Here is a 21,485-nt window from a genome sequence, read left to right as displayed (position 1 = left end):
ACTTAAGAGCCTGGGTCCTTAGCCACCTTGGTCTACTGAGTTATTGTGCTCTACAGAAAAGGCACAGCCCAGGGCTTCCCTGGTGGCGCAGTGGTTGAGAGTCCGCCTGCCGATGCAGGGGACACGGGTTCGTGCCCTAAAAAAAAAAAAAAAAAAAAAAAAAAAAAAAAGAAAAGGCACAGCCCAAATTGCATTGCTTGTACTTAGAAGTTTTTGTTGATTTTGTGTACTTTTAATGCCCTCTGGAAGTAAGGACAGAATCTGTCTCTCCTCTCTTAGGCTGAGAGCTTTTATTGCCCCTGTTATTCACCTCTCCCTGTATCTCTGCTCTTATTATGTAGCTTTTTAGTTCCTCCCCAAAGAGACAAAGTGTACTTCCTCACCCCCGAACTCAGGTTCAGTCACATGACTTTCTTTGGCAAATGGGCTGCTAATAGACAGGACACAAGGCGGGGCTTGAAGTGTCCTTGTGCACTTGAGCTTGCCCCTTAAACCTCTGCCATCACCTCTATAAGAAGTTCTCCTGGGTAACCGCTGCCCCTTCAACCAAAGTCCCAGAATTAATCCACATGGAGCAGACAAGAACCCACCCTGCAGTGAAGGCGCCAAGCCAGCCAGACCTGCAGCCTCAAGCAGAACCGCATCACTGAGCCCAGCCAAGGCAGCTGGTCCCCAAGCCAACACAGTCATTGAATGATAAATGCTTATAGCTGTAGGCCACTGAATTTCAGGGGTTGTTATGCAGCAATAATTGCTCCTGTAATAAAAACTTAAAATAAGTGGCACTGGCTTTGGGTCCAGGCAGGAGGTGGAAAGGAAATGGCTATAGGAGAGATTGTAGGTCCCTGCTCAGGTGGAAGCTTCAATTGGGCAAAGACAGTGAGAACCTGTGTTTCCTTTATTACTCTTTTTGTCTCCTAGTCAGAGTTTTGTTCACTGAGGTCCCTCTGTGGTGGCTGAATCAATCCAGCTCAGGTGAAAATCCTAATGAGTTTCAGGTTTCATTTGTGCCCCATCTGGTAAACTTTCCTTTGGGCAAACCCTGCCCTGGCCCCCACGAAGGTGCGGCACATCCCGCTCACCCTGGGTGGCTGCCACTCCCAGCACACCGGGGCGGGGGCGAGGTGTCTGCGCTCTCAGCACTGACCTTTCACTTGCTGCTCGGGTCCTCGGGTGTGACTGGCGGCACTGGGCATGCTGACATTGTTCCTGTGGATGTACTTGAGAAAGACCTCAGCATTCCGCCGTGCCAGGGTGCAGGCCTGAGAGAGACAAGGTGTGAAGCCCCACACATAAGTCCCGGTCTGGTAGGGGCACGTGATCTAAGACACTGGAGAAGGGTGCTGGTGATGAGGCTTCTGGGGCTCTGGGGGAACAGAGCCCCAGGGCAACTTCCAGTTTATGCATACTCCAGTTCCAATGCAATTTCACTCTGTTGTTGAGTAAAGAAAAGCTCCCTGTGCTTCTCCCCTTTCCATCACAGACAAAACCAGAAATCAGCCACCCTTTGACTACTACGTGTTGATTCAGCGTGACCACCTGAGAGTGACTCTTAGGTTGGTTTCCCTCTGCCACCAGAATGCCTCGTATATGACCACTGGTGTAAGCCACTTTAACATTAGCTTAATTTAGACTTGAGAAAGCAAATTTAGTGATCAAACCTATTAATTGTATGTTCCAAATCTAAATGGAAATCACCCACATTTTAGAAACATATTTGCCCATCAAACCCACCCCCGCCTCAATAAGACTAATAAAGATCCTCTCGCTGGGAAATATCAGTCATGTAAAGGGGTAAGAGCCATTGTACCACCTCCTTAAGACTCACAAGAGTGGTGGGTAGCAGAGAGGACAGGTCTGTCCCATACTCTTGTACCCAATCCAGACCCAGCAAGGGCAGGAGTCATGAAGCAAGTCAGGGCTAGAATCTAGGTCTACCGACAGAGTACTTCTAGTTTCTCTCAAGACAAGAGATTTTCTGAATTTCTTTAAAAAGCAGTATTTTTCCTGATGGTAGAGGTAATACATGCTAGTCCATTAATTTTCAATCCACAGTTTTCAGAATTAAATTATCTCTAGACAAAACTGTTAACTTTTAAACGTCTTTATACTTAGCATCTGATTCTACAAATCATATGGTAAAAAAATTACTTTAAATGTTGCATTCCCAACAGTGGCTTCTGGGAGCTCTGGTAAAAGACTGCTAGTGGGTCCTTCCACTCTGAGGCCCATGAATTTAACAGCTGGACAGTGGTCCAAAGCTAAGGAATCCAAAATCAACTAATGTATACACATGGAGATCTCGATCTTCCGTCCGTTGGGCTTGTAATTCCCACAACAATAGGGAGTTTTTCAACTATGGTTTTAGGCACATATGGAAAACATCAGAATATTTTCTTCTTTTCTTCTTCAAAAGAAACATTAAATTTTATGAAGACATGCCTTTATACTTCTATTTAAAATATCTGATATGCCCTACATAAATTGTTTTGTTTTAAACTTTGTTTTGTCATAGGGAAGACTTTTAAAATCATCTTAAGCCCTGTATGGAAGAATTTCTATTTAATCTTATTAGTAAGAGCTGATTACTAAGAGTTCTGATCAAATGCGGGTACAGATACCAGATAGATGGGAGAAGGGCAGGGAGAGGTCATCTTTAAAAAAGAATAAAAATAAAACTTAAAGAGGTGGTCAAGTAGAGAAAATCCCTAATAAAAGAAAGGCAGCTAATTACAGAATTGTAGAAAATCAGTGGCAACATGTCAGGGTATAAAAATTCTCTTTTGTGCTTTCAGAAGCCTGAAAGGAAGCAGAACATGAAAGCAGGGAATTTGAGAGAAAATGGAGCCTTTAGATAAGTTTTAACACTGAAGGCTCTGTCAGAGAGAAGATCAAAGGCAGGAGGAAAGAGGCTTAGGAGAACTTCCCACACCAGCTGAAAGCTGTTCAGAGCAGGACTGCGCTTCCTCTCTGGGAAGCTAAGGGTCTTTTAAAAACAAAACAAACAAAATAAGGTATCTCTCTCTTCATACAGCACAATAAACAGTGTTACATTCATTGGTAATTGGTAATCGGTAAATAAATAAGATGTCTAAATGTATTTCTTTAACTCTTGCCCTAAATTTTGCATCATCCATTTATAAAAGATGTATTTTAATAGTTTTCTATCTAGGCTTATATATTTCAATTAAAATATTTTTATAGATAAATGAAAGTAGGTATTTTTCTCACTTAACATCAATGGGATATAAGGATATTTGTACATGGCACCAGTAGAAATGAAGCATCCTAATTGCCTAATTACACAAAAAAGTGCTGAGAGAAATAAAGAATGTTTGAACTGTAACCTTTCAACTTTTCAAATTAACCAGCCAATATCCCCTCTACAAATGCCCCCTTTAGATAAGAAGCTAGAAAATAGAGGGGTATGGGAAGCCCACATGAAGCAGTGAGAGAGAGAGAGACAGAGAGACAGAGACAGAAAGGAGGAGGCGGAGGCAATGGGGAGAGTGAGACAGCAGATGAAAACCAAGGCTAAAGTCCCAGACCTTGGATGACAATGTGCTCTCACCTTAAGAAAGGCCTCCTTTTGTTCCAAATGTTTACTGATGAGTGGGATGACGTGGTCGATCTCTGCTGCTGGCCCCAATTTATCTCGTCCACCACACCAGTCCTCATCTCTCCGGTATTCTTGCTCTAAACTCTCCAGGACACTACAGACCTAATGAATCATGGAGGAAAAACTTAGTAATTTAATCATTTAAAGGTCCTATTTTATGAGGACCTTTAGCTAAGAGACCCCTACAGAAGTGATATTTTTCATTCAAAATCTAATTTGTAGACTTAGGTGCACAGTGCTCCTGAGACATCTAAGAAAAGTCCAGGAGGCAGTGAGAATCCAGCGTCTGGAGCTTGGGAGACAAATGACTACCGAGATATGGATTTTGGGATTATCTTCTGACAGTTGATGGTTGAAGGCTGAAGCTATGGGGGTTGATGACATCACCTAGGGATAGGATGCAGAGCAAGAAAGGAAGAGAGACTAGTAATTTGGGGATTTTCAAAGTGTTTTTATATATTATATTGCTATAACCTTGTGATACGTCTATGAATTAGGTAGAACAGGAGAAAGAGGTTTGAAGAAGATAACTGGGTTGCCCAACTATCTGTCCTTGCCCTACAGGAAATAGCCTCAAGTAGAGGTAAAGGAGGAAGTTGCCTATGTTGTGTGACTTATGGGCCATAAATGAATGTTACCTTTTCCCTCCCTGGGGAAAAATATTCCAGCAAAATTGTTTCAAGGTACTACTATAAGGCAATGACACCTCCAGGCCTGCTATTATAAAACACACATTTCCTTCAGAGGGATAACAAATTTGGGTTGACCTAAAAGATAGTTAAGATGGTTTTTCAGTTCTAAAAATGCTGAGAGGCCATGCTCTAAGTGACCTTATAGATGAACTCAAAAGACCAAAAGCATTTCAAATGGGGCTTAGAGGGAAAGTTAGGTTGAGTGCATCAGTAGGAGACCCAGGGCAGCCTAGTGTCAGGGCTTAAGGAAGGATGCAGAAAATAGAAACTCATTCCTATACTTTCCTTCAATAGTCTATGGCAGCAGGGGAGAGCAGCTCTAACTGCCCTCGGCCTCCTCTGTCTGAGAAAGGCATCTCTTTTGGTGAAGGACGTGGCATTGGATAAAATGCTTTTTGAGTTATGAACTGAGCTGAAAAATAAGCTGAAAGATGTCCCAGGAAGAACACCCCCATAGCCAACATGCTTCCCGTGTCGTGAGGAGGCCTATCCCTGAACTCCAGATGGTTTCTTTAGCACCACACACCTCGCTTGTTGCAAGGCCTGAAAACATGCAGGAGGCTCACGTCTTGAGAGAAAACAGATTATACACACACAAAAACTTTAAGAAAACGAGTACTTGACACCTATCCCATGACAGTATTGGACTTAAACCCAATCAATTTGGGAGCTAGAGGAAATGGAAAGATTATCCAGCATAAGTCCTTTAATTTAATAGGTGAAGAAACAGAAATCTAGAGAGATAAAGTGACCTTTGGTAAGGTCAGTTCAGGGTCAAATTTCCTGACTCAATCTACTGCTTTGTCCCCTTCAGCATCTTGAACCATCTCAAATTAAAATCTGTATATGATATTAGACAGGGGTTAAGCCTCATTTTTTTCATATGGATATTCAGTTGTCTAGCACCATTTGTTAAAAAGACTTTACTTATTGAATTGCCTTCTCAAAAATCAACTGACTGTATATATGTGGGTCTACTTCTGGAACCTCTACTCTGTTCAACTGTGTCTATTCTTACACCAATGCCATTCTGTCTTGACCACTGCAGCTTTAGGGTAAGTCTTAAAAGCAGGTAGTGTAACTCCTTCAACTTTGTTCTTCCTCTTCAAGACTGTTTTGGCTATTTCAGTCTCTTTGCATTTCCATGTAAATCTTAGAATCAGCCTATCAATTTCTATTAAAAAAAAGCTTGCTGGGGTGTGATTGGGATGTGCTGAATTTACAGATCAACTGGAGAAGCTCTTTATCTCGTTAGTTTGCTGCTCCCACTTCCGAGGCCATCAAAGGCATCATCTCTCTGAAACACTGAAAGGAGGACTGAGAGAAGGTCTGAAGATGAATACTGGCTGCAGGGCCCTCAGACAGGCATGTTACGTTTGCTCTGAGATAGACTTTCCCATGGTCCCTGTAAGTCACCCAGAGGAGAAGGTTTCTCTATTTCTACCAGGGAGTGATTTGAATGAGGAAATTATTTTATACTGAATAAAATCACTCCTGTCTTAAACCTCTGTTTCATGAAAAGAGTCCCCTAACAGCACCCAAATCATTTAAAAATCCTCTTAGCCCTTGCGCACATTGCTGTACAGATGTACTAGTAATGGGTTTGCATTTTTATGGCCCTGCTGTAGGTGTCTCCTACCTTTTCTCCCACAGCTGCACCATCCTACCAGTTAGGCTCACAGTTTCCAATGACAGAAAGCTGGGTTTCCTTATTAGACTGGGAACCCCATGAATGAAAGAGCTGTATGTTTTTCAAGCAGTGCATAGTGCCTGATTGTGGTAAATGAGGCTGTGTTCAGCAAATTGTCACTCTCCTCTCCCAACCTTCACAGGAGACATATACTGCCATGCTTGGTTGGTGCTGGCTTGGCCATGTGACTTGTTTTGGTCAAAAGGATGTTAGAGCACGTGACACAAGCAGATTTGAAATGCACTTGCACAGTAGATTTTGGGTTCTTGCACTCCTGCTTTTCACCATAAATATGCCTCAGGTAGCTGCTGGTCAGGAAGGAGGAGAAATATAGGAACAGATCCAGACCCAGCTTGCAGCTTGGAGCCTAGTTCTACCAAGCTCAGCCAAGATCAGCAGAACACCGGATACTTAAGCAAAAAATATGTGCTTATTGTTTTATACCACTGGGTTGAGGGGTGATCTGTTACACAGCATTATTGTGGCAAGGGCTAGCTGGTACACCACTCGAACTTGGCACTCAGCCTACACCTACCCAGTTTCTACTTCAACACCGAAATCCTGTGAGGTTGATAAATTTGTAAGAAACAAATCACATAGTCCATTCCTCTAATGGAAAGGATTATAAGGAAGCAAACCATGGTGTTTCCACAGATCATTCTACTCTCAAAGGCTGTTACTGAGAGGAGTGGCTTCTTGCTGAGGTAGATGCTGCAGATTTGCAGTGTGAGGCAGAAAACAGTCCTCCGTCAGTCTCAGCCCCACACATTCCACAGCCCTTTCCCTCACCTGCTCAGAAGTTTTGTAAAAGGCCACTGAGGCATTGACCAGTTTCAGCCGGTCTTCCATCTTCAGCATAAGCTGCTGCCAGTGGAGGGCCACCTTCTCAGCACATTCCCGGATGGCGTCCGCGTCGTAGTGGCCAGCCTGGAGCAGCGCCTCAGCTTTCTGCTGTACCTGCAGGGCACTCTGGTGTGTCTTCTGCAAGGAAGTGGCATGAAAGAGGGACTGGGCACAAGGGGAGGAGAGAGAGGTCCGTGGGAACGACCCAGGCGTGGTATGGGAGGGGGTGGAGTGAGGCGTGAGTGGAAAGATGCAGAAAAGTTAAAGAGCTTTAAATGACTGATTCAAACATGTTGTCATCATTGTTTCTTAAGCATAGTTTTAAAAAGAATATCAAACATTTTCATTAACTAGTTGTTCAGGTCCCTAACTCCTGCCCCTACTCCTTTCTCTTTACTTGCATCACTCTGCATTTTAAAGACATTTCAGTTTCTGTGCTAGAGTAACGCAGTTGTGTATAAATCTGCTTCCTGATTGATTCATCCATTAGTTAAATTTCCTTTTCAAATCTAATCATGAAATTATTCACCATGAATTTTCAAAGGAGGTTACTGCTGTAGTCCCATTCTGCAGATCAAATAAACACAGCCCATAAAAAAAGATCCCCATGTCACACAAATCTCAACCAACAATGCAATCATTTTAAACATGAATGATCAGTTTTAAAAAGGTTCCAGTAGAAGGAAGACATTTGGCAGGTTAATAAAGTAGAAGAGTAGCATCTCACACCATCTCTTAGTTACCAAGGGAAAAGAGCAGCACAGTAGATAATTCAGCTTAACACATCATCCCACATTACTACCTTATTTATGTTTGCCTTTAGGATAACCTATATTGTAGAAGGTTTGTTTCTTATTCAGGGTAAGTGTCATTCTCTGAGTTCACTTTAACTGTAGGGGGTGGGGAGAACAGGTTGGAGAACTGGGTGGCAGGGAGAGAGCCAAATGGGATTACAATTTATTAAAATAAAGGACTGATGTGGATGAGCCATACGACTTCAGAGAGCTAATATTATCCCAACTTCAGCTGCTGGAATCATTCCAACCCAATGGCACAGTACTAATTTGGCCTTTGCACTTTCAAAGTAGGGCTTAGCTGGCAGTGGAGAAGAGCAGCTAGAAGCCCAGCACCTCACTCCAGAATGACTTCTTGGGCTGCAGTGTTGGGACAGTTCCCCAGAGCGAATCCATCAGCACTCCTGTGTGTGAATAGAATCTCCCCCTCTTCTCACCTCTGCCTCCCCCTTCACCTTCATTCCAGATGGCAGCCTGTCTAGAGAGTCTCTCAACCACCTCCTGGTTGCCCCCCTACCCCACGCCTGAATCTGTCCTCAGTGTTAGCTATGTTAGCACGACCTCCTCCAGCAGCCTAGACTCCTTTATTCCCTGGCTTTGCCACTGAGTCGGCCTTCAGTCCCGATGACCACATTAGCATCTGGGTTCCTAATTGCTGGATGAAGCTAGAAAAATAAACTAATGAGTAGACACGATCCACTAAAAATCCTTGGTTTCTTTCTCTGTTTTACTTATTGGTACCATTTTCTTTTCCCGCCTCCTAAATGTAGAGGTACCCCAAGGTCCATTCTTGGTTTTGGTTCATGTCTGTAGAGTTCTCATCCTTTCCCTTGGCTTCTATCATTTCCTCTTTGTAAATGGCTCTCCAATCTATATTTCTTGCCTGATAGCTGAGCCTCGTCTTTAATTGTCTTCGGATGTGAGGGTGAGCTGCCTGTCACACCTCTCACCTAGGTCAGTAAGACTGATTCGGATGATCTAGCTGCCTGCCCCATGTTAGTCACTTACAAAGATGCATTCTCAGGAGAAGTGAAATATCTTCCCAGGGAGAAGAGGAACCCTTGCCAAGGAATGAGAATGGCTTTACTGCCCGATCAGAGCCTCCACCTTCCTCCCAGATGTCTGCTCAAGTTCCACAGCTAAACCTGAACTCCTCCTCCCTCTGAAACAGGCTTCCACGGCAGTCCACCATCCTGTTGACGGTGCCCTCCTCACTGCCATCTAGGACCACAGTCTTGTCATCAGCCTGGCCTGCTGCTCCTCAGCCTGAAACCCGGTCCAGCTCTCACCACTTCACACCTAGGTCTCTGTGGTGGTCACCTGACTAGTCTTTTCCTGCCTTCCATTTCTAACCCATCGAACCCGTCCCTTACATTTCTGACAGATTCTCTCTAACAGGAAGTGCTTCAATTAAGAGAATCCTAACATCCTTTCCAGTGCTAAAACCCTAATTTTATGCTCTAAACATCACTTCCATCTCTCAATTCAAACGCCTGCAATGGTTCACCCACTGCTATGAAATCAAGTCCAAACTTCAGAGGATGTTATTAAAAGCCCCTCACACTGTGGTCCCAAGTACCTCATTATCATGCACTACTACTTCCTTACAAAGACCATTTGAAAACAAACTTGCCATTGCCATCTTCATTCTCCCTGCCTTTAAGGAACACATCTTAGACTCTCCTCATCTGCGATCCAGTCTCCCTTGGAGACTCAGTTCAGATCCAACCTCCTTCAAAGAGGCCTTTTTGGACAGCCTGAGATTTACTGAAAACTACCCTCTTCTGAATACCTGTATCACTCATCTAACGCCTGGCTGATTTCCCTTACTTAAGACAGTGAAACTCTCAAGGCACGGACTGTTTTAAAAAAATCCCTTTAATAGCTGTCATTTAACCAGGTATATATTCTGCGTTAGGAACTGTCCTTATGCATTTTTTTCCTAGTTCTCATAATACTACTCCAAGGTGGATATTATTATTCCCACTTCACAGATTAAGAAACTGAGACTCAGGCTGGTTAAGGGACTTGCCCAAAAATGTACATCCAAGGAAGTGATGAAACCAGATTCAGGTTTGACCTATTCCCAAATCTATGTCCTTTCCACCATATCACACCATATCATTTCATCTCTAGCAATCAGAACGGTATCTACAGTTTCTCATTCAGAGAAAGGGTTCACCAAGTGAACATTAGTGATTCTGATAATTATTTGGCCCCTCCTCAGTATATGAAGCCAGCATATAATTGTCATCATAAATTTGTTATTATATATTTTCTCTGAGAATGGAGGAGATAGAGGAGTAACTTTCATTTTCCTATAATTTATGCTGTGTAACAAATCCTCTTCCTTATTCTGAAACTCATTATTATCTAATAGTCCTGGGAGCCCCTTCTTCCCTTTGATTACCTAAATGATAAACTCTTATGCATATGACATAATCTCTGCTTTGCTAAAGCTTGAGTCATTATTTTGCATTTATTTCTACTATTATCTAATCCTATAGAGTGCTGTATCTTTGAGACATGGATTATCAAGGATGTTCATATTTAGTAGGAGGACATGGAAGAAAACCGAACCAAATCAACTGAATTTATTATCCAGTTTTAACTACTGTTTCTGTCATAATGCTTATGCTTAAAATACATAAGAGGATTTCAAATAAAAATGGATTTTAAAATCAAGTGTGTCTCTATGACGTTCACAGTTCTTGAAGACACATCAGCCACAACATTTGGATACTAACAAACAATAATCTGGGTTTGTTGATAAAGCTATGCTTCTGGAGAGCTGTGTACTGCTCTGCACTCTGAATGGCTTTGGGGAACTTTTTCTGTAACCAAGGCTACCTCAGGTAAACATTCTGACCTTCTTTAAGGAGACCAAAACCTTCAGACTGACGAGGCCACCAAAGCTAGGGTGAGCAAACATCTTGGTTTGCCCATGAGAGTTCTAGTACATGCTGATTTTCCTGGCTTAGTTATTAATAACTCCCTCCTTCACTCTTAAAAGTGTCTCAGTTCTAACAATAACTTATATGATCATCTTACCTATAGCCATTTTATTTTCCCTTCTGGAGCCCAGGGTTCTTTCTTAGGGCTCAAGAAGTCAAATTATGTTCCCTGTCAGTGATCACTGTAAAGGCCTCCAGTAACAGTATCAAAATGGGTTAAATCAAACCAGACTAGTTAGATCTCCTATCAACTTGCTTAAATCCCCTGGTGTACGTTTCCCCAATGCAGAACCTGGTCTAAACTGACACATTTAGAGAGAAGCACAGGCCATCTGGAGAAGGAACGTATGTTGAAATTCTGGCTCTGTTCTCTTCATTATCCTAGCCAAGCTGCAGACCCTGCCTACCTTCCATTCCCAAGATCTATGAGAAATCCTATCTATTCTGCCATGTCCCCTTGAGTCCACAGACATAAACTTGACAGGGGTCTATATCTCAACATCTATTCTAAGAATATTTGATCAAGTTGCATCCATGAAATTAAAGAGATATAGATGCTTAGTGAGCCTCTATTCTGTTAAGGATGCAACGGCATCTAATACAAATTCATACATACTGCACATGCAAGTCAGGTGGAATTTGGTTATTTCAACAGCATTGCTAATGCATTTACCCACTATTTTCTACTAGCTCATTGAGATACCTAAGGGTGTCATAACACTTGGTTTTTGTTTGTTTGCTTGTTTGTTTTATAATGCTTGGTTTTACTTGCCCAACGTTTGATTAAGGGACTGAAAATTTAATTACCTGATGGGGCAGGTAAACCTCCACATTCAAGATAAGCAAGGAGGAGGTATCGCCAAAGGCTGTCCTCTCTCTGCCTAGCATCATCCCTCACAGCTTCATGCCAAGCCTTGAATGTGACTGCCCAACCTTCGTTCTCTTCACTGCTGCCTCTCAATGGGGTTTTGACCACTGTGTGCCTAATTCTTGATTATAATCCCAATCTTGACTTTTCCTTTACAGTGAATAGATTCCAACACTCTAATATTTGGGCATGCCAGTAAAATGCAACAGAGCTGCTGATGATAAAACTTCTTTCCTCTGGTTAGTCCTTCCTTAGAAAATAATTTGTCCATACTGTGTGTGTAATACACAGTTTATTTTTAAATCTCAAATCTCAGACAGGAGTCTGGTACGAGCAAGGGTCCCTAAGAAGTAATCAGGCATCTTAGAGAAATATATCATTCATATCAATGCTATGTTTTCACATACAAGATAGCTTTTGGAAAATTAAATGGTTGAAATCAATCAATACTAGCTTAAAAATAGCTAGCAATCAGTTGGATCACTGTATTAAAGATATACTTATTGGCATATGGACAGTTAAAATTTTATCATCGTTGTGTTTTTTTAGTAGAAGATAATCACCTTTGCATTTCTTACACACTCAGAAGTGGGTTAAGTTTTATACTGAACCACAAGTAATGGACGTCTTCGAGGTTTTCACTCCTTATCTCTTTTCCCATTGGTACTGAACTTATTTTATTTTTAACATAGTTCCCATGTCCCATTTCCTACTCTTTTCCCTACACCACTCTAGAACAATCAGTTCGAGTCTCTTTGGGAAGGAAATGTTCTAGTAGAAAGGATAATTAAAGATATTATTTAAAGCAAGACAAAATTTATATTAGACTATCGTAAGTGGAGTTTTATTTTAAAATAGCCCTTAAAACAAGTCTTGGTGAGTTTCTGGTTTCAGTTTATTCTTTAAATATGACTTCCACCAGCATTACTGAACACCTATTTTCAGTGAATCAAACTATCTAGTGCCGTCTGCTCCCGTGTTCACTACTCTTGTTAAAAGGCTGATCTGACAATGGAATCTAAATGTTACACGTAAACCAAATGTTTAAAAATGGAATCCTAGTTTACTAATGACTTCTGCAGTTGTTTATCCTCAATTCTGAGTGAGCTCCAACTAGAGGTGACGTCTAACCTTTTAGCTTTACATTTCTCATGTGGTGCATAGTCCATAATGTATAAAAAACTCAGTGGACCAGGGGCCTTGAAAGTTAAAGGTACCAATAAGTAAGAAAGATCTACATTTGGAGTGTGAATACTTGTCTTCCAATACCAGGCTTCCTTGGGGTGATGAAGCCCTGCATTTGTTTCTCCATCAATTCCTGGGTCATAGGGAGGCTACCTGGCCCATTTCACTAGAAAGAGTAATGGCTTCACCACATAAAGGAACACCCACATCTTGAGGAATCATCCTGCCTAAGGTGCAGAGCAGAGAGGGGAAGGGAGGACAGTGCAGCCAGATTTGGGTGTTACCTCGATGGCCAATTGGAACTGCTCGTGTTCCCGCTGCAGCTGCTCTGCTTCCGACAAGGAGCTGGCGTTGACCAGGCTGGCATTGAGCATCGACTCCCCATTGCGGATCCATCCCAGGACCTAGGGAGTTGGGACAAGAGCACAGGTGAATGGCCTTCAGTCAGAGAGCTTGCTATCTCCTACCCACAGTTGAAGACAGGACAGGAAGAGTCTGGATAATTAAAATCTCCTTAAATTTGCCTCGTACCTTGTGCCACAAGGTACTTATTTTAAGTACCAACCTCATTCCCAGCTTCATCTTTTCTTTCCTACCCTTATCACTCCTCAATCCCAGGCTCCTCAGCCCCTTAATTTAAACATTACTTCATCTGATTGCATTGTATGTATGTTTCCGAGGTTCCATCTGGAACATAGTACGGTATAAATAAATAAATTCCATCTGTTGGTATCCCTTTCATTTTTTTAAGGACCAATTCAAATATCAACAACTGCTTGAAATCTTCTATACCTAACCACTCCCATTAGGAACAATCTCTTCGTCATCTAGTGAAACCCAGATCATTTTGCATGTACCACCTTTGTGGCACTCACCAAAGCCTGCCTTATTCAGTTATTTCAACCTATGTTTCATCTCCTCCCCTTACAATGTAAACTTCCGGAAGACTAGAGTAATATATGAGTCATATTTTAATCTCACCCAATGCCTAGCACAGTACCTTTCATACGACAGGTATGCAGTAACGTTTTTGAAAGAGTGAAAATACCCAAGTCACCGTGGAAAATACCCAAGTCACACCTGAGCAGTGTGTCCAACCTCCTATACCTTGCAAAATAGCCAAGAGTAGACAGGTTTGAGCTTTGATTGGTTAAACAATCCAAAGGGAGGAGAAATAAAACAAGCAAAATAGCATGAATCATCCATACACTGGATCATTAGCAAAAGGGAGAATATGTTATAATTGATTTAAATTATTTAGAGGCAATGGCTAGGCTGAGTAAAATTTCTAGGTGACCTTAATTAGTACTGGGGGAAAGAAAACTCAGCTAGGGAATATTAAAATAGAAGGAGAAATAGCTGACACTGTCTAGACAGTCCCAGCTAAAATAGAGATGTGGCAATAATCCAGCTAATAGAGTCAAGTGCAAATAATCAAACTGGAAGTAACAGGCCTTGAAAATCTACCTTGTGTTTGGTCATCAGAAAATTGCCAAATATTTGCTTTATTAAGGAGTCTGAGAGCTTGCTTGGAGAGGAAATAAAAATTCTTCTGAAATGTTACGATCAGTAAATACCATACATCTGTTCCCTCAAGGCAAAGCAGAAGACACCACAATCTGTTTCAGATTTTTTTTCTTCTTCTCTCAACTTCTTCATGTTAAACAATTAGAAAAATATTAAGTCTGGTCTCCTATTCTATAACCCTCACAGGCATTTCTCAAATGTCCTCCTTAGGCAGAAAATGACTGATACCATATTGTGCATGGATAACATCGGGACATAAATCCCACTGAAGAAGCTGGGCTGTTTGGATTGAGATGTTAATTCATGGGCAGTCTGGCAGATTGTGGATGAGATGCCAATCTGTAAGGCAATTAGTTCCAGGAAATAACTGCTCAGAGCGTATGTGTGAAATCTCTGATGCCACTGGTGTGCTGTAGCTGGCTGACTACAGAGGTGTTAATGATTTCTAAAAGCTGGCTGCAAGTTCGGGTACATGCATCCATGGATTGCATGCCCAAATGCTTCACCTCTTTGGAAAATGGAGCTCACAATTTATATTTTTGAACGATGTTAAGTCCTTCTGCAGTGATTCATCACATCTTGCTTGGTTCAAGATTCACTTGAGGGTGTCAGAGAAACATTTTCTCAATGTGCATCACAAATCAATGCTTGAGGGACAATTTGATTTCCTCTGGGCCTCCTGAGTCTTGCTGGAATATTTTCCTCTCTAGTTTCAGTCAACTGAAAGCATCAGTTATAGCTATGGTTGTGAGGGCACCATCTACCGGGTTTTCCATTCAGAAATACTATAGGTTTTAGTCTCTACATCTTTCATTAAATGATGCCATATCCTTGATATCCTTGTTCATTTTTATTTCCCAAATGTTGTTTACATAGGCATTCCAGGACTTCAACATGGGAGGTTTGATTTTAGGAAGATAAAAATGCACTGTAGTTCAATCAATGGCTTGGGTTCAGGGGTGGGACTGATGCCAATGATTAAACTACCAAGTATTTTTATCTTCCTAAAATCAAACCTCCCATGCTGAAGTCCCAGACTCAGTCCTAGAAGCAAAACTGGGAATGTGTAGAAAGAGCATAAAATCTGAAGTCAGAATACCTGGCTTTGTTACTGCCTGGTAAAACCACTTAACTCCTCTGAGCCTCTGCCTTTTCATCTGTAAAGATAGGATAACGGTACCTTCCCTTCCTGTATCAGGGTTGATGTAGTGTACCGTAAAATGCAAAGCCTGATGATGGTGGTGCTAGGGATTTTTAGCTTTGAGGCAAAACTACCTAATGCTATGATTCTTCATTTACACCTCTCACAATGAGAAGAGAAAAAGTTTAGGAATATTAACTTTTATTCGAGTATTTGTAGAGCTTATTGACATATTCTGATGTGATGTAAATACCGTAGCTGTTTTATTATCATCAGTCTTTGTGCTCTGATCAAGGCTAACTCTTGTTGGTAAAATTTTCTATTACTGTCATCCTTTATCTTTCTAGTTCATAAAATTGGCTATTTATTCTTGTGTGATCATCCAAATGAGAGAAAGGTAGTAGAAGAAATTTTGTAACAAACATGCGAAAATGTTGGTCCTACTAATCTTGAGCTGCATGACTTTGGAAACATCACTTAATCTCTCTGAGGCTCAGTTTTCTTAACTGTAAAATGGTAAATCGCAGGTTACGGATGAAATGAAATAATTAATGTAAAAGTATTTTGCAAACCATATAATGTAATCCTTAACATGAACATTTTACACTGATCACTCATCTTAGACAACAGTTTACCGGTAAGTTAGATGGTCTTTGAAGGTCATTTTGAGCCATAATGTTCGATACTTCTTTCAAAATATATGCCCCTATAAGCATAGGATACCAGAGGAACTTAGCTCTGCAGAAATGAGGGATGGGAAGAGTATTGCTGCTTGGGGACTTGGGGGCTAGGCCACCAGTTCAGCTCGGTCAGGGGTGAGGGGGGAACTGAAGATGGAGATATATTGGCTCCTCAGGGCAAGGAAGTTCAGATAACCCCGAGTTAGAAGCATGGATGTGGTTAACTGGACGTGAATGTCCAAAATGACGACGCCACCTAAGCTGGGCAAGCTGGACACTGTAGCCACATAGGCTGGGGAAGCTGCTTGGCTATGGCTGTGTTCTCTAGGCCACACTGACAGGAAAGCTATGAGGCTGCACTGAAGGACGCTGAGTCTAACTCCTGCTACTGCAGATGACTTATCACAAGGCACAATGATTTCTGAAACTCTAGCCACAGAAAAATCATCAGCCCCTCAGGTGGTAATTGGGAGCCTGTCATGTTTCTAGTGTTTCTTAGTTCTAAAAATTCACAATTTATGAGATTATATGTGTTCATCCCTCACGGTTTTATAGACTATGACTGTGTGTCTTCCTAATTATCTCCATTTTGAAACAAATGGATAGTACTTGTACCTATGGCTGCCTCTCTTTTGGATCTACTCCAACTCCTTTCTAGCTTTTATGTACAGTGAACAGAATGAAACAGTATTCTATACAGGAATATGAGGAGAGGATATTTTCTCCTTTGACTTAAATTTCCATCTTGATCATATGCAAATTTTGGCCAGTATTTGGTCCACAGGGGTAATTTAAGTCAATGTCTTTAGTAGACAAATGATAAGTACAATTTCTTTCCCCAAAGCTTAGAGCTCCAACATCTTATAAATCCATTTTGGCCTATTTTCTGCTAAATGCATTGCTCTGCAGGAAACATGGAAATTCACTTAGTTTTATGACCATTAAATAGGTTTTTCAAATCTTCCTGAATTATCTAATAAATGTGAGGCTATCCTTACCAGAGTAGCAATTTTCCTGGAAAGCAATCAGAGCATTCTGTGGGGTCTGGGGAATAATCTGAACTATTTTTCTAGAAGAAAGGGGGCATCTGGGTGGTCTATGGCCCTGGACCATAGGAATCAGGGGAATGGTTTCCCTTCAAGATTCAGCATTTCTCTGGAGATGCTGGGGCCATTTATCTTAGATACAAAGTCCTATGTAATCCCTCAGAAAGCAAGTCAGTTGCATTAATCAGTTTCATTTGTTCTAAATACTTGAAAATAATTTTCAGTCAATGTCCGTGACATTACCTCTCCTCAGAGCTTCAGTTTAATACAGCTGTGGTGTAACTGCACATAAGGTTATGAAGGCCAAATCTAAACCTTTAATCTCTGAGCTCTAACTACAGGGCTGTATCATAACACATTGTGGCCCTCTCCCTTTCTCTCCCCATTAATGGCACTTCAATTAAGGTGTCTCTTTCTTTCTTTCTTTCTTTTCTTTTCCTTCCTTCCTTCCTTCCCGCCCTCCCTCCCCCTTTCTCTCTCTCTCTCCCTTTTTTTCTTTCTTTCTTCCTTTCTTTCTTTTCTTTCTCTCTCTCTCTCTCTCTCTCTCTCTCTCTTTCTTTCAGTATATTCAAAAGAGAAACTCTCAAGCTAGTGTCTAAATTTAGCCCAAGTGATCAGTACTGACATCTAAATTAAGTCCCTCTTTCCAAGCGTCAACAGCTTCCAAGTCAATATTTCCTGCTCCACCAACTTCCATCAAACGCGAATGCTTTGTCGGAAACTGGACCAGACGACCTCTAAAGGAAGAGGCACGCTAACAAGGAGAACAAGCTTGTCTAATGAGGCGCGGTGGCTTAATGGAGCAGTGGTCCCTCGGCACATCCAAGGGCTGCAGTCCTTCGTGCTTTTCCTAAAGGCTGACCCCAGCAATCCAGTGCCGTTTTGAACTACAGTCCCCCTGTGTGTCATCCTTGCCGTGGTGGAGAGAAGGAGAAGGAAAGTTCTCACTCCTGCAGAAGAATTCTTTTTTGTCCTCCAATTCATGAAACACTGAACAGGAACGTACACAGATATTAGTCAAGCCTGATGATCCATACATAGATAATCTACTTTCCCACTCGACAAACTACCTATCATCATCCCAGCTCCCCATCCTCTACAGAATGGATACTTGGAGGATGGAAACTCATTTCATTTCCATTTTCATCTCAGCCAAGAAGAACATAATTAGGAAGTTGGCTCTACTATGAATGCTGTAGCAAAAATAAATAAAATAAAAAACCAGGAACAAAAGCAAAATTATATATTTCATTTCCAAGTCAATTAGGAATATGTCTCCTGTTATCTGCTTTATTGAGAAGATGTGAACAAACAGTAGAGGAGAACTCCCACGGCCTGCTGAGCCCACCACTTGGTTGGCCAGGTGTAGGCCATGCCTGCCCATCTTCTCAGACGTGGTGCTGTGGAGGCCAGGGAAAGCCCGGACCACATTCTGCTGGAGAGCTTCTGTCTATTTCTCCTGGAACTCCAGGGTGGGAGTGGGGTCCAGCAGAGGCAAATTGTAGGACCTTGTATTTCAGAGGCTTGGGCTCAAGTTTCAGCTAAGTAGTCAATAGGCCCTGGGAGCACTCATCCTATGGTACCTCAGTTTCCTCATTTGTAAACTAAACGTCCACCACTTTCTCTCATGGGCCTGTTCTCCTAAACCGAGATCACAAACGAGAAAGTACTTCTCATATGAAAAGAAAGTACTATCATTACTGCCAAGAGATTCAGAATCTGAATACTCATCACTGCTCTGGGCCTGCTAGGATTTCTACCACGTCCCCACGAGTAACAAGTCTCACCAGACATTCAGGTGTGACCCCCATGTAATTAAACAGAAAACAACCTGGATGGCAGTGCTGTATCTGGCTTTGCCTGGGGCTCAGTGATGTTACCTGTGCTCAAGATTGATCTTTAGCACAGAATGTGTGGACTCTGAGTACTCCTTGGAAAAGAAGGGGAGCAGAGAAGATAATTTTTCACATTATAATAAATAATATATAATTAAAACATAGGCATTAGCAAGGAATACCCTGAATAAAAGGGACCGAGCAATAATTAAATAAAATATGATGTTTTTGTTCCCTGTGCTAAATTAATAGACAAATCTAAAAGCTCTAGCAGTCACTGAACATAAGAAAAAACATTTAAAAGAGGAAGATGTGTCTCTGCTTAGGATGTTTTGGGTGGGGCTCTCCCTAGAGGAAGCAGGGGGATAGGGTTGCTTGGGAGAGTCTGGAGCACAAGGAGAAAACACTGAAGTGCTATGAGCTCTGCCCTGCAGGGAAGCCCTCCTGCACCCGTGGAGGGTGAAGGTGAGGTCTTTCCTCAGTGTGACCTGTCTGGTGACCTTTCTAAGCTTTGGTGACTTCCTCTGAACGGAGAGTGATATCTGCTTTACAGAATGGTTGTGAGGATTGATCAAGAGATAGGTATAAAAGGCACACAACACTCAATAAATGGAACTATAATAATATTTGTATTTCTTCAATCCCACTTGGTCTAAACAGGAAATCCCCAATAATTATGCTAAAAATTCCCACTTAGTCTGTTCATAATATAAATATGTAGTATTTTTTAAATGTGTCATTGGTCATTGTGTGTATGTTCCTAGAGATCCCTAGGAATGGCACAGGGATGTCCTTTAGAAAGATAGCTAGTATCATGTCTCATACAGGTAAGTACTCTTTTCTTTTTAAAATTGGCTTTAATGTGACTAGAACATTTTCTTATAAGAACCGCACACACATTGAAAAGAATGATGAGAACTGAAGGATGGCTACCCCTTATTGATTCTCAAGTATATGTCAGGTCCTGTACTAGGCACACAAATTAATCAAGCTGGCTCTAAAGGCTGAATATGTTTATTGATACAGGCTTTGCATTTCCTCTGAACTCTGGGCAGGGCTGAGGATAGAGAGGAAGAGAATCGATTCAGTGACTGAGGGCAACCTGGAACAGCACTGAGGTGCTCTCCTTAGATTGTTATATGTCAGAGAAATAATGCACTTGTAGTTTGAGCCACTGTACCATTAGATCTATTTGTTAGAGTCAGCAGATAGCAGCCTAGCTTTCAGAAACGAATACAACCACTCCTTAACTTACCTATTTCCTAATTCTGGTTATACCGGTGGCTCTGTATGCCTTACCCCGTTCCAGGAGCAGGCCCAGGCCAGACTCAGCCACTGGGAAGCCCAGGCTGCAGGAGGAGGGTCAGGCTCACCTGTCTGACCTCCGCCTGGAGGTGCCGCAGTTGGAGACACTGCTCGAGCCGCTCATGCGTCTGCTCTGCATTGAGCTCCAACTCGTGCTGCTTCTCCTGGAGAAACTCCAATAGCTCTTGCACCTGGGCTGCCAGATCAACGTCTTTTTCACAGATTAACTCAATTCCTGATTTAAACGAAATGTAAACCATTAAAAACCAGGTAGTACCGTAAAGACTACATTTCCTTCTATATGCACATGAAAGCTGGAATCTGGAAATAGCTATCACCAGCACCCTCCCAACCTCTGCATATCCCTCAGTGAAACTGGATAGATCACCAGAACGGGTCTTAGTTTGGGATGCTCGAACCATGCTTTCTCTTTTGGATTAACTGATCCTTTGTCAGGAAACAACTCTTCAACAGATGATCGGCTCCTTATCAACTGGAGTCAAAGAGGTGGTCCTCTGGATTCCATCCCAGACAAGGCCGCATACAGCAGTCCCTGCTGGGCAGTTCGCCTACACCCAGAATATTCACAACCGAGCCTCTGGATCACATTGGGAAATACAAAACAAAGCCCCAGAGACCCTGTCTCAGGAACTTCTGCCAAAGGCACACTCTCTTCTAGCTGGTCAGATGCCATTTACCATTGGATGCTAAGTCCATCTGAAGAGAACAGTTGGCCAGTGGTGATTTTCTTAGCTAACTACTTAGGTCCCCTAAAAAAGCAACTCAGAAGTTCATCACTGCCGCCACCAACACACCTGCCTGACACAGTGGGGGCATATAAGGAAAGTCCATACACGCTAAAGGAAATTCTTTTCTAGAAGCAAAAATAGTGCTTTATATAAGAACAATATGGGAGAGTGGGAAATTTTTTTCTGGTGTTACATGGTAATAATTTCAGTATCTTTTCAGGTTTATTTTTTCTGTCAGTTTCATAATTCCAAGGCCCAGCTCCTGAAATATCTGTGGGAGACAGAGAAGAGAACGACTTGTTCCTTTAGCAGTCAACTCCCTCCAGTTACTGTCTGCAATTACCAAGGGGATGAGGTAGAGCATCTCCTTGACTGAAATAAAAAAACAGGAAGAAATACAAAATTTCTACCTTTGCAGCGCTACGCAACATGGGATGACCCTTGGCCTCCATGCTTACTTTTTAAAATGTAATTTAAGATCCACCTGCAGAAGTGGATCCCTGTTTCCAGCCACAACGCAGATTTTCTTCCAGCTCGTTTTCACCCTGCATGCATCT

General features: G+C 42.0%; 1 protein-coding gene across 3 annotated transcripts in view; it reads right to left on the bottom strand.

Annotated features, from left to right (window-relative positions):
• KALRN (kalirin RhoGEF kinase) overlaps window positions 1-21,485 on the bottom strand; it is a 573,088-nt gene that overhangs the window by 252,484 nt on the left and 299,119 nt on the right. For 2 of the 3 annotated variants that reach the window (XM_024756492.1, XM_024756494.1), the window contains exons 15-19: window positions 20,248-20,414; window positions 12,930-13,049; window positions 6,791-7,009; window positions 3,572-3,721; window positions 1,148-1,262 (exon numbers count right to left, since the gene is read on the bottom strand). In XM_024756492.1, the coding sequence (XP_024612260.1) occupies window positions 1,148-1,262; window positions 3,572-3,721; window positions 6,791-7,009; window positions 12,930-13,049; window positions 20,248-20,414 (771 nt within the window). The remainder of the gene's footprint in view (window positions 1-1,147; window positions 1,263-3,571; window positions 3,722-6,790; window positions 7,010-12,929; window positions 13,050-20,247; window positions 20,415-21,485) is intronic. The other variant, XM_024756493.1, reaches the window with a different exon arrangement.

This window comes from Neophocaena asiaeorientalis, unplaced genomic scaffold, assembly GCF_003031525.2.
Source record: "Neophocaena asiaeorientalis asiaeorientalis breed wild unplaced genomic scaffold, Neophocaena_asiaeorientalis_V1.1 scaffold22, whole genome shotgun sequence".
In the NCBI taxonomy this organism is placed as follows: domain Eukaryota; kingdom Metazoa; phylum Chordata; class Mammalia; order Artiodactyla; family Phocoenidae; genus Neophocaena; species Neophocaena asiaeorientalis.
The sequence above is the reverse complement of the archived record's forward strand: the minus strand, read 5'-3'. Positions and strand labels throughout refer to the sequence as shown.